General features: G+C 40.8%; 1 protein-coding gene across 3 annotated transcripts in view; it reads left to right on the top strand.

Moving 5' to 3' along the window:
- The first annotated feature begins 1226 nt into the window (after positions 1-1226).
- The window catches only part of LOC127421897 (cell adhesion molecule 2-like), a 339569-nt gene continuing 323175 nt past the window's right edge, over positions 1227-17620 (top strand). For all 3 annotated transcript variants that reach the window (XM_051665104.1, XM_051665106.1, XM_051665105.1), the window contains exon 1: positions 1227-1489. In XM_051665104.1, coding sequence (XP_051521064.1) covers positions 1429-1489 — 61 coding nt within the window. In that variant the 5' untranslated portion in view covers positions 1227-1428. The remainder of the gene's footprint in view (positions 1490-17620) is intronic.

A 17620-nucleotide genomic window follows, 5' to 3' on the forward strand; every position in this document is an offset into this window, starting at 1 on the left:
AGATAGTGAATTGGTGGGTTTTTGTTAAATGTGAGCCAAAATCATCCCAATTAAAAGAACCAAAGACTTAAACTACTTCAGTCTGTGTGCATTGAATTTATTTAATACACGAGTTTCACAATTTGAGTTGAATTACTGAAATAAATGAACTTTTCCACGACATTCTAATTTATTGAGATGCACCTGTATATATAAAATCTATATATATAAACAGTGAGGCACTTACAATGGGAGTAAATGGTGCCAAATATTTGGAGGATTTAAAGGCTTATATTTTTATAAAAGCACTTACATTAACTGTTCTGTTAAAATTGTATGTAACTTTACACAGGAAAGGTTAGTAAGCGATTTTATCTAAAATTATGTTATCACACATATTGTCTACTAGTCAAAGGTGGAGATTTATAGAAAAAAAAAAAGACTTAAATGTTGATCTGTTTCTCACCCACACCTATCATATCACTTCTGACGAAATGGATTTAACCACTGGAGTCTTATGGATTTCATTTATTCTGCCTTTGTGTGATTTTTGAAGATTCACATAATGGACTTACAGAGCTGAAATTTGTGTTCTGCAGAAGAAAGAAAGTCATACACATGACTAAATGACACATGAGTAAATGATGAGAGAATTTTCATTTTTGGATGAACTATCCATTTAAGAGGGTTTTGAAGTATGTGTTTGAAATCAACATACAAAACCTCTTCTAGAGAAAACACGCATTTGCGCAATTGGATTTTGACTCAAAATCTAAGATATAGTCCTTGTGACAACTTCCCTGTGTGAAGACTAGCCCCGGTTTCCCCTATTAGTGTTAATGTTACAATGCAATTACATTGTAATTAGGCTACTCATTAATACTAATGAACTGCATCTAATTATAATGAAATTATTTTGTAGAGTTGCTTGTGATTATACATTGTTTTTACTGTAATAGCTCAATAAATTGTATAGAAGTTATGTGTAATTTGAACGAACAATGTAATAGGCACTAAGGTGTGACCACAAATCCCAGTTGATACGCTAGCAGTGCTCCAGAAAGTTTTTAGGACAGCACTTAAATTTGCATCGTAGGAGAGGGTGTATTTTAAGGGTCTTTACTATTGCTAAGGCGTCTCCATGTGTCAATCCGAAGTGGGCGGGACTCGCGTCTGCTGCGGCGCTCTGGAAGGCAGAGACTCAGGCAGCGGCTGAAGTGGCACTTTCTCAGTACTGTCAGTGCGGGCAGCATCTCGTCTCAGCCCGGGTACAGTAACCGCCGCATACAACAGATCCTCCGGATCGGAACAGGAGATTCGGCTTTGCTCCATATCCTGCGGAGTCCATCCATGCGATCCGAGCCCGACTGAGAGCGCACCATCCACCTGGATACGCCAGCATCAGCATCAGTGTAAGGAGAACGCGGACGCAAGCACCTCCACAAGAATATGATGCTCCAACAGCACTTGCTCTTCGTGCTCTACACCTTCTGTGGGACTGTCATCAAAGGTAAGAGCTCTGAGATGTGTGTCCACTGTGTGATACCCTCTGGGCGTGGTAGAAGTTGGCATCACTTGAACAACAAACATACCAATGTGATTTAAACACACTTTGTCATAAGACCCGTTATCAGAATGGCATCATGTGTATAGTTTATGTTTTTGGATAGGTCACACGTTTGTTTTCTGGTATAATGATGACAACGCATATTTGAGTTCAGCGGACTTAAAATTAGAGCGCGCATTCTTCTACATGTGTGATCATGTGTGAGGTGTGTGGGAAGTTGTTTGTAGTTGAGGAATCGCTAATGAATTCATAAATGATTGTTAAATCAAATAAAAACTTTGGAAACAGGATGATCCTGCGTGTACATATGCCAAATTTCACCTCGATTCATATGGGTCATAAGACAGTGATATATTACCATATTAACGGCAATACAATTATTCGTATCACAGTTACGCGCAGTTTTGCTCTGTGCTCAGTGTGTGATTTGATGGGCATTGCGTTTTGTTGTCATGCAGACAAGTTGAACTTGACTAGTTATGTATGATTTATGTTGTATGCATGCTCCTAAGTGTTGTGTGTCTGTATTAATAAGCAAACACTGGTTTAAGTCAGACATAAGCGTGTTAGAAAAGAGCTCGTACTCGGGTATATGCAAGATCCTACATCTTGGGGTCGTCGTAGCATAAGAATTTGTCTCCAAGATGCGCGCACTGAGCACCGCCAGCACTTCAGGACAGCGTGCATCTGTACTAGCCTATAGCACAAGCATTTATTTACAGTACAACAATTGTCTTGGTGAAATCACAGCGTAATGTAAGGAGCAAAATACTGAATGCGTAAAAAGCGAGAGTGATTCCGAACAGACAGGAGAGAGCATAACGGAGCGGTGTTGGTCAGACTGCAGGCACCGAGTGCGCGCTGCTGTCCCATTTAACTCTCTGAGCATACCGCAGGGAGAAAGCGCGCCGCCGCGCCCCAGGGGTCAAACCACCTCATGGCGCACTGTCAACGCTTGAGCACTGTCTCTCCTCAAATGAGACTAATAAACACGCCTTTGTTATTTATTTAACAACCAGCACGCTAAAGGATGTATGCCTAAATCATACAAATAATAACTTGAGCAATTCACCCTTAATTTAAATATTGGCCCTGCAAGAGAATGGCACTGGTGTTTGACTTTTATTACATTTAAGGAGCTACTGTCTGCCCATAGATCTACTAACTTAGTGCATAAGGAGTCAACATGTGGCAATATTGTGTAGGGGAGAGCAGAGATAATTGTAACGCATGGTTTTTGCTCATCTAGTCAGAAAATGTTGAGCCTAAAGCTTTGAAATTTTGCCTCAAACAACATTGATAGGTCAGCAGTCTTTTCTGTCTTCATTAAATGTTTTACATAACTGAGTCGGATACAATGAAACTTCAAGTGCAGAATGTGCCAATGTTACATTCGTAACAACTAGGAGCTGAGAACTTTATTAGGAACACTATGGTCCTTATAAAGTGCCCAGCGTGGCCTTCTGCTGTTGTAGCCCATCCGCCTCAAGGTTCGACGTGTTGTGCATTCTGAGATGCTATTCTGCTCACTACAATTGTACAGAGTGGTTATCTGAGTTACAGTAGCCTTTCTGTCAGCTCGAACCAGCCTGGCAATTCTTAGTTGACCTCTCTCATCAACAAGGCGTTTCCATCTGCAGAACTGCCACTCACTGGATGTTTTTTTGTTTTTGGCACCATTCTGAGTAAACTCTAGAAACTGTTGTGCGTGAAAATCCCAGGAGATCAGCAGTTAGAGAAATACTCAAACCAGCTCATCTGGCACCAACAATCATGCCATGGTCAAAATCACTGAGAACACATTTTCCCCCATTCTAATGGTTGATGTGAACATTAATTAAAGCTCCTGACCTGTATCTGCATGATTTTATGCATTTCACTGCTGCCACACGATTGGCAGATTAGATAATCGCATGAAGAAGTAAGTGGTCCTAATGAAGTGGTCGGTGAGTGCAAATATACATACATACATATATATACATATATATATATATATATATATATATATATATATATATATATATATATATATATATATATATATACACTACCGGTCAAAAGTTTTGAAACACTTGACTGAAATTTTTCTCATGATCTTAAAAATCTTTTGATCTGAAGGCGTATGTTTAAATGTTTGAAATTAGTTTTGTAGACAAAAATATAAGTGTACCACCATATACATTTATTTTATTAAAAAAATAAAATGTAATTAATTTTTTTTTTTTTTTTTTTTTTTTTTGCAATTGATGACTTGGACCAAATTAATAAAGAAAAGCAGCCAGTAAGTGCCCAACATAGATGGGAACTCCTTCAATACTGTTTAAAAAGCATCCCAGGGTGATACCTCAAGAAGTTGGTTGAGAAAATGTCAAGAGTACATTTCTGCAAATTCTAGGCAAAGGGTGACTACTTTGAAGATGCTAAAATATAACACAGTTTTGATTTATTTTGGATTTTGTTTAGTCACAACATAATTCCCATAGTTCCATTTATGTTATTCTTAGTTTTGATGACTTTACTATTATTCTAAAATGTGAAAAAAAAAAAAAATAAATAAATAAATAAATATATATATATATATATATATATATATATATATATATATATATATATATATATATAATAAAGAATAAGTGTTTCAAAACTTTTGACCGGTAGTGTGTGTGTGTGTGTGTGTGTGTGTGTGTGTGTGTATATATATATATATATATATATATATATATATATATATATATATATATATATATATATATATATATATATATATAACATACTTAAACAATAGACATCCTCAGATTTGAAGTGCAGCAAAGCAAAATACATTAATATGGAAAATACATATTCTACATAAACTTAAATTGACCTATTATTGGGAATAATAGGCCTATTGACAGTTATAACTAAATGTATGTTGGGTTGCTGCAGATATAGGAATGTTTGAAACACTTGAAGTAAATGACACAGGTTACTGTAGGCCACAGGTTATTATGTGAGAGTCAACTTTTATGAGCAGTGTGTCATAAAGATCGATGTTTGGTGAGGACATAAATAATAAATTCCAAGCAAACACGATTGTTTCAAGAATAAAGATGCAGTGCAGTCTCTTGGGATTTAAGAGACTGTTATGTAAGATAGTTTAGTAGTGGCTATTTCTTGCTTACACATCAAATGGTGATTATATAGGTTACTTGCCTGGCTTGCTGACAACTCTGCTGTATGTTATATGCTCTGCCAGAAGCTTCTACCAACGTACCATGTGACACACCCAAAAAGGTAACTCTGAGACTTATTTTCAGAAAATGCTTTTTTTCTGCAAGTCAGTTGTCACTTTTTACACCAGCTTGATCTTCATCACTTCCTAATCTGAGAACCAATGACAATTTCAGTAGTTTGTATGTTAATGTAATCTTGTGTTGAAGCAGTAAACATATTTGGCTTGCTGTCCGTATACTGGAGGGCTCGGAGCTCGAGATTCGACTCGAGTCCTGATTACCCACCCAGATTTTACTTATTTAGATAATGAATCTAGAGAATATGTGGAGATGGGGTGGAGGTGGGATGTCAGGAGAGTTGTCACAGGAAGCAGGTAAGAAGCGGCTTATATACTTCTGCTCGTGGGCTGTGATTTGTCAGATTAAAATATACATGCTCCTCCCGAACCTCTGTTAATTAACTCCATGTGTTGTAGCTGCTTTGTGCCAACTGTGAAGAATAGCCAGCACTTTTAGATGATTCTTTTTACTGTTACTCACTGATGTAGTAATCTGACTGAAAGATTGCCCAGAGTTGATAAGAAGTGATAAACTTGAAACCAGTGGCTGAACTACTGATTACAGAGTCATATTCATGTTGTGAGACTCCAAGATGAATTCAGAGCTTTCTGAAATTCTGACAGTTTTTTATGTCTGCTTTCTTATAACAAAAAGAACAGATCATCTCTAGAGGTTAGTAGGGAGAAATAATTTAAACTGCTTCTGCTTGCTGAGGAATTGTATCCTAGATATTATGTGTTGATCTCCAAAGGACAATCTTTAAATGGCAGAACTGCAGTGTGCTTCCTGTTGTGCCATAGGAGACATATGTCATCAGTTTTTTTTTTCTCTTGATACTTTTTATTGATAAAACAGTAGAAAAGGGCCAGGACATTCAGGGAAGAGAGAGGGGGGAAGAGATTAGGACATGAAGCAAGCCAGAATCAAATCGCCCACATGAGCATCTCCTAAATCAGCAATCTGCATTCCAGAATACCCTCCCCCCCCTGCTGTTGGTCAAACAAATAGATGTCCCGCCCCAAACTCATGCCATTGGTTGATTAAGTGTTGCTGTGTTGGGCGGTAGGGATGGTCAAACAATATTTATAATGCCACAGAGTCATAATGTTGACCATTTTTGGTGAAACTAACCTACAAATTGCTTACTTATAGTTGTATCTACATATTAAGATGGAAAGGCATTGTGTCTTAATAGCAATATAAAACTCAAGGTCTTCAATTACATTTGTGACCAGACATTTATGTCAGAACTTCAGACCACATCCTTGTTCCTCCACAGTCAAATTCCCATTAGAGCAGGTTCTTTTCCACCATAGTTAGCAATTCACAGACAGTAAAAGACATTTGTAGAGGATATAGCTGGCTCTCTGTAAATGTGCCATACAAATTGGGCCTAAGGGAGAAAAAGCCCCTGAAACATCTTGTGGCTCAGTCGTCCCAGGGCCTGGCTAAATGTGTGGATAGATCCTCTGTCAGCCATGCGTTTAAGGCAGTGTGTCGACAGCTGAGTTGCAGCATTAGCGTATCACAGCGCTTTGACGTGCGAAGTGTGACGGGGAGAATGCTTTATGCTCTCTCTTAAAGATGCTTTCTCCGCACCACGGAGGGTTAGCTCATCCTAGCAGAATGGGCTCTAAGCTGCTGAGTGCTGGCCATGGAGCTACACTGTGTACCGCCACATATCAGTAATCCAGTGAAGGAAAGCAGGCTGAGTACAGAGAGAAGCCAAACCTTGCTGCTTTGTGCTGCCTGACAGATCTACATTTGCACAGATGAGTCACAGAGAAAAGATAATAAAGAAAAAAATACATGATATGAAAGTGACATCGAATAACAGCAGAGTAGAGGCTGACAGCTAGTGTTTTAAGGTGTTAAACAAGTAAGAGGTATTTTTGGCCTTTGTCACGGAGCTGCTCTCCGTTCCCCATATTTCCCCTTCAATTAAACACCCTTACCTTTTAAATAAAAACAGACACATACTTGGATTTTGAAATCTTTATTTACCTTTGTGATGTGGCCAGCGAGGCAGAGACACGCTTCGGCACGTTGGCGCTATAAATAGCTCACAAGGCAGACGCCACTGTTGGACACACACTCACACATACACATTCACAAACAAAAATGTTGTGCTTCAGACTGGCCACCTGAGCACCAAATAAATGGACATTCATTTAGCATTACTTCAACGAACTCTGTTTACCTGTAATCAGACATGCATACATGGCAGCAGCCATCTTGAAAGGATTTTTATTATTATTATAACTTTTCTGCAGTGGCGAATTCTCCGGGCCAGCAAAGCCTTCTCTGCTGGCCTAACATGCCAAATAAATACATATTTTGTATTTGTAATCACTTTCCACTCTTAATTAATCTACAAACAAATAGAGAAAAACGAAAAGTTTATCCAGTCAGAATTTATTCCTTGATGCTTACAAGCAAAGTGTGACAAATGTTTCACAAATCGCATGCCCGAAGCAGCGCATGAGTTTGAGCTCCACCCTGTCAGGCCTTCAGAATTTCTTCAGAATCCCTCAACAGTGCAAATGAATGGGCAACTAAAGTCAGATTGTCAGATTCATCAGCCAATCAGATTGATTTATTTGTTCTTGGTGGGTGTGATCTTTAGGATATGTCTGGGTCGAGGTCTTCTAGCTGGCCTTGAGTGACGCAATCACGCTTTAAGTGATGTAATTTGAAAGCGAAGAGCGCGAGATCTTGCTGACAGTCGGCTGTCATCACCGCTGGTATTGCAGTTGAGAAAGAGATCCTTATGAATTTAAAAACACGAGATGTTTTGCATGCTTAATTTTTTAAACAGGAAAGGAGGACTGATTTTCACTTCAAGCAAATTGGTAAGGCTTTTTGCATTGTTATAGCAACATCAGGAGTTTTCTAAGTGTAAATTAAGATGCTTGAGCATTCAATGCCGGATCAAGTTTTGAAAAGTAGTGCTGCATTCCATTCAACTCGGAAAGTCGGATTTTACAACTTCCTACTAGGAAAAGTGCATTGGAATGCATCTTGAAGTCAGAATTACAACTTGTAGGCTCGTGCAGAAATTCTCAACTCCGATTACGCCGAGATGCAGGGGCATTATGTAACAAACATGTCAACACTCAGGGAGATATACAAAGTGAGTGATAAGCATTCACTTAATTAAGTAATATCGATAAATGAGTTCGTTTCCACATTACATGATATTAAAGATTGTTTAACAATGCCTGCAGAAACAGGTGTATAAAACATTATAATCTCTTTTGATAATCGCACATCTGAAGCACAAATGCTAGCGCTGCAGCATTGTTTATCAGTTGGGTTGCTAGGAGACCCCTGCTAAGCTAACAGGAGCGTTGCAGCATAACCGTGTACCCTGATGAGACTAAATTTATTACAAGCAACATTTAAATCGCAAATATTATTAGATAGATTTTTCCAGGTATTATAGACCTCCTTGGTAGATTCATATGAAAATTATGATTTTTGAATGTCTGTTTGGAAGACGTTCATTTCACAAAACAGTCATGCTGCAGTTCAAATTAGGCTTGCTTGAGCATTAAGTGTCGTTTCAAGTTCTGGCTTTCGTGCGTTGACGAAATGTCAATTGGTATTACTAGTTAGCTGCAACATAATGTATGATGCCCAAAGGCATAGGGTGTCTTATTTATTGTGAAACTGTGTTTTCTTAATGGCATGAATCACACTGAAGGACTTGACTTAAAATGCACGGCCCGCCACTGCTTTTCTGTGATGCATCATGAGGGTGGAAGATACCAAGTATGGTGGAAAAAGGGGTTGTTTGTATTTTATAATGTTTGTGTTTTTAAACTTCCACAATTGTCTGCATGAATTGAGTAAATATGATTGTTTGTTTTTATTGTCATCTTTACGTAGAAGTAAAAATGTTGTTCAAACATTCTCTTCAAATTTTCTGTATACTGATGTCAGAAAAATGGTTGTACCACACAAGGTAGCTGCTAGTTAGTCTTTGACTGGTGTGCAGTGTAGTGTTTAAAAGTATGATTATTGAAGTGTTTAAGTACCTGATTCAAGGTTGTTTTTGTTTATTGGTTTGTTTGATCATTTTTGTTTTGTAAATAATTGTGTAAATTTTTGTACATATTTGTAAATATTTCTTGAACCTTTTCCTATTTTCGGCACACTTTGGCACTGTTACGTCCCTAAAGGATTTGGTGTTGATTTGATTCAGGGTTCAGTGTTCTGTATGTTTTGCTCTCTCTTTGTCCCTCCCTCTTTCTCTCTCTCTCTCTGTCTCTCTCCTGCTCTCTCTTTCAGTAGGTATGGATGAACTTGAGCGATGTCCACGTGATGTGTACTGGCAAATCAATTAGCTTACCAGTTTAAAAGGCAGCGTAAACCGGATGCCGGGGAGCTCATTCTAAAGTGGATCTTTGCGAACTCAAGAACAGCGTGTGAGAGCTCCTGGGTTCTCTTCCCAGTCACCAGACCAAACTGCATTTTGTTTCCTGCCCATTTGTTCTTTGGCTTTGCTGTTGAGTTATATGACTCGTAAGTTTATTGAGTTTGGAGAGTAGGGGTGACCTGTCCTGTTTATTTGATATTGTTTGTTCTGTTTTTGTTAGTGGATTTGGGTAAGTATAATTGTACTTTTGTTTTCATATGTTAGGTAACTTGCTTTTAAGTTTTGTTTGAAGCAGTTCTGTTTATTGTTTTGGCCTTTGGTTAAGTTTTCTTGAAGTTTTCTGCAATTTTCATATTTATTTAATAATCTTGCAATTTCTTTATTTCAGTTGTTATTGTTCTTTTTTTTTGTCTGATGGTTGGGATGGGAATCCACACGCACAACACATACTACACCCCAACTCTAGACTGGGGAATGTAATAGGCACTTTTCACTATTAACTGGCTTGGAGGCACTTTTCACTATTCACTGGCTTGGAAGAAAAATAAAAGACTGGCTTTCAACGTCCTCCATTTTTCCTTGTTTGATTTTTGGATTACAACTCCAGTCAACCCGTGACAGGTGGTGTCAGAAGTGGGATAGTAATGCCAACCAAGACCAGACAAGACAGAGGTACTGTGCCAGATATTCAGCCAGAGTTGGACCAGGAGGTTCCCAGTTCAGTGAATGTTCCAAGAGCGGTGGCTGCTCCAAGTCTCCATGACCCCTTTACATCTAGCCCTCCAGTAAGCTCAGCAGAAGGACTGGTGTCTGAGTTGACAGGCCTGGTGAACATTCTCCTGCAGTCACAAGCCACACGTGATGACCAAATGGAGCAAGTGATGCTGAAGCAAGACCAGTGTTGGCGGAATATACAGCACCAATTTTAGCATATTCAGGGCCAGGTGGGAGTGATGCAGGCTGGAAGTGACCACACAGGAAGCCAGACAACAGCGGCAACCTAGGTGTCAACAAGGGAAGGCCTATCTTCTGGACTGATGGAGCCAAAATTACATGCGTTGACAAGTGATGATGACATTGAACAGTTCCTGATGACTTTTGATAGGATGGCCACAGCATTCAGGTGGCCCAAAGCCAACTGGGCCATAAGACTGGTGCCCCTGCTGATGGGGAAGGCACGTAGTGCATACGTGGCCATGGACTGTACCGATGCTGAGGATTATGACAAAGTCAAAGAGGCCATCCTAAAAAAGTATGAGATTAGTGCAGAGACTTACTGCCAGAGGTTTCGCTCCCCGGAAATTCTTCAAGATGAGACCACACGTGAGCTCTATGTGCGGCTGAAAGATCTCTATTCCAAGTGGGTGAAGCCAGAGAAATGCACAGTTCAGCAGATATCTGAACTCATTATCCTGGAGCAGTTTATAAGAATGGTAAACCCTGACATGGTGGTGTGGATTAAAGCTGCCAAGCTGGCCAAGACTTACCTAGCAGCTCGGCGAGACGCCCAACGCAGTTTCGGATGATGGAGTCAATGCTGGCCAAGTATGTCCGGGGGTGATGGTGGTCATGCCCCATATAGACCTAACATACATCATAGACAAGGGGAAATAACTAGAAAGCAAGAGGTTAGATGCTACTATTGTGGGGAGATAGGACACACTAAGCCCCTCTGCCCTGCTAGAAAGCCAAGAATTCTGCCCTCTGTTATGTTCCCTGCCCACATCCACCACATACTTCACCGCATGTGCCATCTCAGAACTGTTCCTTAGACACTGGTACCAGTATTAGTAAATGGTCAGTCTTCCAAGGCCCTATATGATACTGGTAGCACCCAGACACTGGTACATAACAGCTTGGTCCCTGAGGATGAATGGGTAGATCAAGATTCAATTAAAGTTTGCTGTGTGCATGGATATGTTAAAGATTACCCTACAGCTAAGATTTATTTGACAGTGCAGGGGCAGAATTTTTTATTGCATGTCGCAGTAGCTTCCCAGTTGCCTCATATGGTGCTATTAGGACCAGATCATTCCATTTTCAGTGACTTGGTGTCCACGGTTCAGCTCTGTAATGTTGTGACCAGAGCCCAGAATGCTAGGTCAGGCTTCAGATGGGCCAAGAGAACAGATGCAGATCCAGAAGGGAAAGGCATAGGCTCAAGTTTGAAGTTAGTGTGGAAAGTAGGCAACCTGAAGAACTTCCCCTGCCAGAAGGGTCTCTTAGTGTGACCATCCCCGAGGACATAGCCCAGCTGCAGGAGAATGATCCTATGTTGCAGGGCTGGTTCCAGAAGGTGTCTGAGGTGGATGGAGTTAAGAAGTGTGCTGTCTCTTTTTAGGCAGAAAAGAAGTATGTCCTGAAAAAAGATATACTTTGCCAGATGATGTGAGAGGTAGAGGCTTTGATAGTCCCCGAGTCAATGCATCACACATTTATGACCCTTGCACACACTGTTCCATGGGCAAGACACTTAGGCAAGCATAAGAACTTGGCAAGGATTGCTAATCATTTCAGTTGGCCTAAGATGTACACAGATGTAACAGAGTTCATCCGCACCTGTACAGAGTGTCAGCTAACATCTGGGTGGGCTGTAGCACCGGCACATTTATTACCATTACGAATAATTGACACCCCGTTTAGCTGGATTGGAATGGACATAGTAGGACCACTAGAAAAGACTAAAAGTGGGAACAGTTACATTTTAATAATCTGTGATTATGCCACAGAGTACCCAGAAGCTTTTCCCCTCAGAAACATCAAAGCTAGACAAGTAGCTAACTGCCTTGTGCAGCTGTTCTCCAGGTTGGGGGTCCCCAGGGAAGTCGTAACAGATCAAGGTACTAATTTCATTTCTTTGCTGTTAAAGCAAATGTGCCAGCTGTTGGGAATTTGGGGCATTAAGACCAGATTTAACCACCCCCAGACTGATGGTTTGGTTGAACGATTCAACCAAACACTAAAGAGCATGCTACTCAAGTTTGTTTTTATTCAGGAGCTGACCGGGAACAGTGGTTACCTTACCTGCTGTTCACCTACAAAGAGGTGCCACAGGCCTCCACCGGTTTATCCCCATGTGATCTGTTACATGGTCGGCAGGTGAAATGACCTCTGGACCTGCTAAAAGAACTCCAAGGATGAGGCCCTAGGGCAGAGCCAGTGCACACACAGCTGTTTGTTCGGGCTGTTGGTGAAGAGGAGGAACCAGCGGAGCAGTACTTTCCAACCAGCTGCACACCACAAGTTATGGATTTATCCCATCTAGAGCCACCTCAAAGAAATCAAGTAAAGCTGTTGTTGGACCCAGATATATTTCATGAGAAACCTGGATATACCAACCTGGTGTAACAGGATGTCATCATCTGAAAGGTCACCCCAGGTCGGAAAAAAACTACCGCATCCCTGAACGCCTGCTGATGGTGCTCAAAGATGAACTGGATATTATACTCTCCATGGAGGTCATTGAGCCATCCACCAGGGAGTGGTGTATCCCTACTGAGCTAGTCCCCCAAAAAAGATGGCATAATTAGATTCTGCAGTGAATTTAGACAAATTAACAGCCTGTCTAAGTTTGGTTGAGTTGATTGAAAGACTGGGCAAAGCCAAATACCTCACCACTGTATACCTAGGCAAGGGGTATTGGCAGGTTCCTTTAACTGCCAGGGCTGAAGAACTGACTGCTTTTAGCACCCCTTTTGGTCTATACCATTTCCAGGTGAAACCCTTTACCCTGCAGAGGGCGCCTTCTACTTTCCAGTGTTTAATGGACCAGATCCTGCAGGGCACGAGGGAGTTTTCTGCAGCTTACCTCGATGACGTGGTTATCTTCAGTGAGATCTGGGAAGACCACTGTCAGCACCTGAGGCAAGTGCTTGGAAGGATTAGGGAGGCAGGCCTGACCATCAACCAAAGAAATGCTCAATAGCCAAGAAGAAGATAAACTACTTGGGTTTCATGATTGGTGGAGGAATTATCCACCCACAGCTGGCGAAGTTGGAAGCCATCCGCAGCTACCATATGCCAGCAACCAAGAAGCAGGTGAGATCGTTTCTGGGCCTGGTGGGGTGGTACCGCGGATTTATACCTAACGTTTCTATCAGGGCCTCTGTCCTTACAGATCTCACAAGGGCCACAGCTCCCAACAAGGTGGTCTGGACAGAGCCGTGTGAACCTTCCAGGACCAAATAGAAGCAGTGTGTGGAGACTCTGTCCTGCTTAGCCCAGACTTCCAGAAACTGTTCCTCCTTCAGACAGATGCCTCTGGAGTCAGACTAGGATCTGTGCTGCTGCAGGAAGTGGAGGGAGTACTCAGACCAGTGGCATTCCTCAGCCAAAAACTGTTTCCCAGAGAGATGTGGTACTCAGCAGTTGAAAAGGAGTGTTTGGCCATTAAATGGGCCATGGACTTGCTCCGGTACTACCTCCTGGGGAGACACTTCATGCTGGAGATGGACCACCGAGCACTGCAATGGCTAGAACACATGAAAGACTCCAATGCATGGATTACAACATGGTCTCTGTCTCTCCTGCCCTACAAGTTCACCATTCAATACCGTCCGGGAGCCGAGAACAAAGTTGCGGACTTCTTATCCCGTAAACCAGAGGATGTAGATACGGGGTCTGTTTCCTCAAACCCTGTTATTGGAGGGTTGGAGGTGTAACCCGGGATGACGGCTGTCATCTGAAGAAGAGGGGGGAAGTGTCACAGAGCTGCTCTCAGTTCCCTGGATTTCCCTTCAATTAAACACCCTTACCTTTTAAATAAAGACACAGACACTTACTTGGATTTTAACACACAAGGTAGCTGTTAGTTAGTCTTTGGCTGGTGTACTGTGCAGTGAGTGAGGTAGTGTTTAAAAGTACGATTATTAAAGAGTTTAAGTACCTAATGTTTTGTTTATTGGTTTGTTTGATCATTTTTGTTTTGTAAAAAACTGTGTAAGGTTTTTGTACATATTTGTAAATATTTATTTAACCTTTTCCTATTTTTGGCACACTTTGGCATTTTTCACTATTCGCTGGCTTAGAAGAAAAATAAAAGACTGGCATTCAACTCCATTTTTCCTTGTTTGATTTTTGGACTGCAACTCCAGTCAACCCATGACAGCCTTCTTGCTATGTTTATAGATACATTAGCTTGTTCAAAGTAAACAATGTTTTTGCACTTAAATACTAATATTAATGAGGTTTTCAACCACTAACATCAATATTATAATATAAACTTTCTATTAAGAGTTAGTTAAACTAACAAACTAATTAAGTTGAAGTCAAGACCAGACCCCCAATGCCCAGACCATGACCTGGCCCTCCAAGACCCAGACCAATACTAGACCCCCTTATAGACCCAGACTATCCCAGACTTAGACCAATATCAGACCCCCTAAGACCCAGACCAGAACCTGACCCTGTAAGACCCAGGGCCAGACCAGCATCAATCTCCCTTAGACCCAGACCAATATTAGGCCCCCTAAGACCCAGTCCAATACCAGCCCCTACAAGACCCAGACTAGACTGGAACCCCTAAGGCCCAGACCAAGACCTGACATTCCAAGACCCAGACCAATACTAGAACCCCTTATAGGCCCATTCCATCCCAGACTTAGACAACTATCAGACCCCTAAGGCTCAGAACAAAACCAGACAATCCAAGACCAATACCAGACCCCCTAAGTCCCAGACCATTCAAGACTCAGGCTAGTAACAGACCCCCTAAGACCAAGACCAGACTCTCCAAGAACCAGACCAATACCAGACCCTACAAGACCCAGACCATACCTCCTTAGACCCAGAACAATAACAGACCCCCTAAGACTCAGAACAAGACCAGACACTCTTAAGTCCAATACCAGACCCCCTAAGACCGAGACCATCCAAAACTCAGACCAATAACAGACCCCTTAAGACCAAGTCAGTACCAGACCCCCTAAGGCCTAGACCAGGACCTGACCCTATAAGACCCAGACCAGCATCACACCCCCAAAGACCCAAACCAAGATCAGACCCTCCAAGACTGAGACTCAGACCAATACCAGACCCCCTAATGCCTAGACCAGGACCTGACCCTATAAGACCCAGACCAGCATCACACCCCAAAAGATCCAAACCAAGACCAGACCCTACTAAATTCAGACCCAGACCAATAACAGACCACCCAAGACCCAAATCAAGACTAGATCCCTCAAGGCTCAGATCCAGACCAAGACCAATGACAGAACCAAAAACCAGATAGATACCTGTCTTTTCAAAATTCAAGAACCAGGCTGTCCATTTTAATGAAGTGAAAAAGAGAAAATACTGTTTGCAGCATTAATTTCAAAACACGCAGTCATCAAGTTTTCACCTTATTTTCAATATATATATATATATATAAAAAAGTAAACTGGGAAAACAAAAGTTTATGGGGTCTTGAAAATGTAACACACAGACTAGTGGTTGAGACCTCGATCCAGACCAAGACTTTACGTTTTGAGACCCAGTCCAAGACCACATTTATGTGTTCTTGAGTGGTCCCAAGACAACAAGGTCAAGAATTTTCCTCTAACAACTTCCATAAGTGATTGGAATAATTCAATATGACATGACACATTTATTATGCCCCAATAACTACTACATTTGGCATCTTTATCCATTAATAACACATTAATGACAAAGAAGTGTTCTTCTTTTTAGCCTCCCTCTTTTATTTTCTATACAAATCTTTGCTTTTAGCCCCAGATCTGATGTTTAGGGTCAGCACTGGTGCTGTTTCATTAACTGTGGATTGAACCTGTAACGCCCTGCTAGAAAGAAATTATGTTTTAGTGAAATTATTAAATTGAAAATCGCTGTAGCCCATAGGACAGTCTTGTAGGCTGCCATAGAACCTTCAGGGCAGGGGAATTACTTCATTACTTTATGTAATTGCACATGCCCGGGTACAAATGTGTTGGATATAGATTCCGTGAGAGTTCTGCTTATTGGCTCAATTTTTCTGATTAATCTAGATTGCGGAGTAATGCAGTTTGTCTAGTCCTAACTGCAACCATTATAGCGCGACATGACAGATGTCATATTGGCATGTTTGTTCCTGGGGGCTGAAATGAAGTTGCTCTGAGCAGATTTATATATGCGTGCTATAAATGTAGTGTGCATATGAAAGACCTTTATAATGAAAGTAGAGATATTCCTTGCTTGAGAAGACCATAATAACTCTGCTGATAAATGGTGCTGTGACATGGACAATTAATAAGATCACCTACCTTTGGGCAAACAGGCATGATAATTAGCTTCTGTTGGAGACCCACAGACAGACAGAAACAGAAATAAAGATTATATTTGAACTTTTGACATTTAATATAACGTCTTAGTGCAGATAAAAAGAAAGTTGTTGAAAGAGACTCAATATTAGTATCTCTTCTGCTCAGTGCAAATACCTTTTCTGCTCTTTTTAAACAATACTGTTTGAGTTAAGTATTATCTTTTTCTTAAAAGGGATGTAAAATAAAAGCTGCTGTTGCTAAAAGAATCACAGCTTGAAAACAGGATGTGCACAAAATGCAGTTGTCTACAGACTGGGGGACTTAATTGGTTGTTGACAGAAAGCTGCACACACTTAAATTACTTGATGGTCACCCTTTCTGGTAGAACCAAAACAAATGATTATCATTATTGACATTGATGTCCTTTTATTAAAGACAGGCTATTTATATTATATTATATTATATTATATTATATTATATTATATTATATTATATTATATTATATTGTACAGTATTATATTATATTATACTATATTATAAATTGCCTCAATGGTAATAAATAATTACTAAATAACATTAACATTTTACATTTATTCATTTAGCAGACACTTTTATCCAAAGTGACTTACAAATGAGCAAAAGTGATTCGTCATAAGGAGGCAATAACATGAAAAGTGCTGCAATACAAGTTTCAAATTGCTCAGAGAAGTACAAGTAGGGAGGAAGGCAGTTAGTGCATTAGTAGGATTGGGCCAAGTACTCATGAAAGAGATTTGCCTTTAGATGTTTCTTGTAAAAAGTGAAAGAATCAGGTGCTCGGGTGGAGTTTGGAAGGTCATTCCACCAGTGAGGAACGGTGGAAGTGAAAGTCAGAGAAAGCGATTTTGTACCTCTGTGAGATGGCAACATGAGGCGCCGTTCACACGCTGATTGCAAGCTTCTGGAGGGCACATAGACTTGAAGTAGTGAGTGTAGACAGGGGGACCCGGAACCAGTAGCTGTACTGTAAGCGAGCTTCAATGCCTTGAACTTGACACTAGCAACCATTGGCAGATGGACATGACATGCACTCTCTTGGGCCTGTTGAAAAATAAACATGCAGGGTCTGGTCTTAATCTAGATTAAATGAAGCGGTTTGACTGTACATCCAGGAAGTCCTGCCAGAAAAGCATTGCATTAGTCC

This window comes from Myxocyprinus asiaticus, chromosome 31 (assembly GCF_019703515.2).
Source record: "Myxocyprinus asiaticus isolate MX2 ecotype Aquarium Trade chromosome 31, UBuf_Myxa_2, whole genome shotgun sequence".
Lineage (NCBI taxonomy): Eukaryota > Metazoa > Chordata > Actinopteri > Cypriniformes > Catostomidae > Myxocyprinus > Myxocyprinus asiaticus.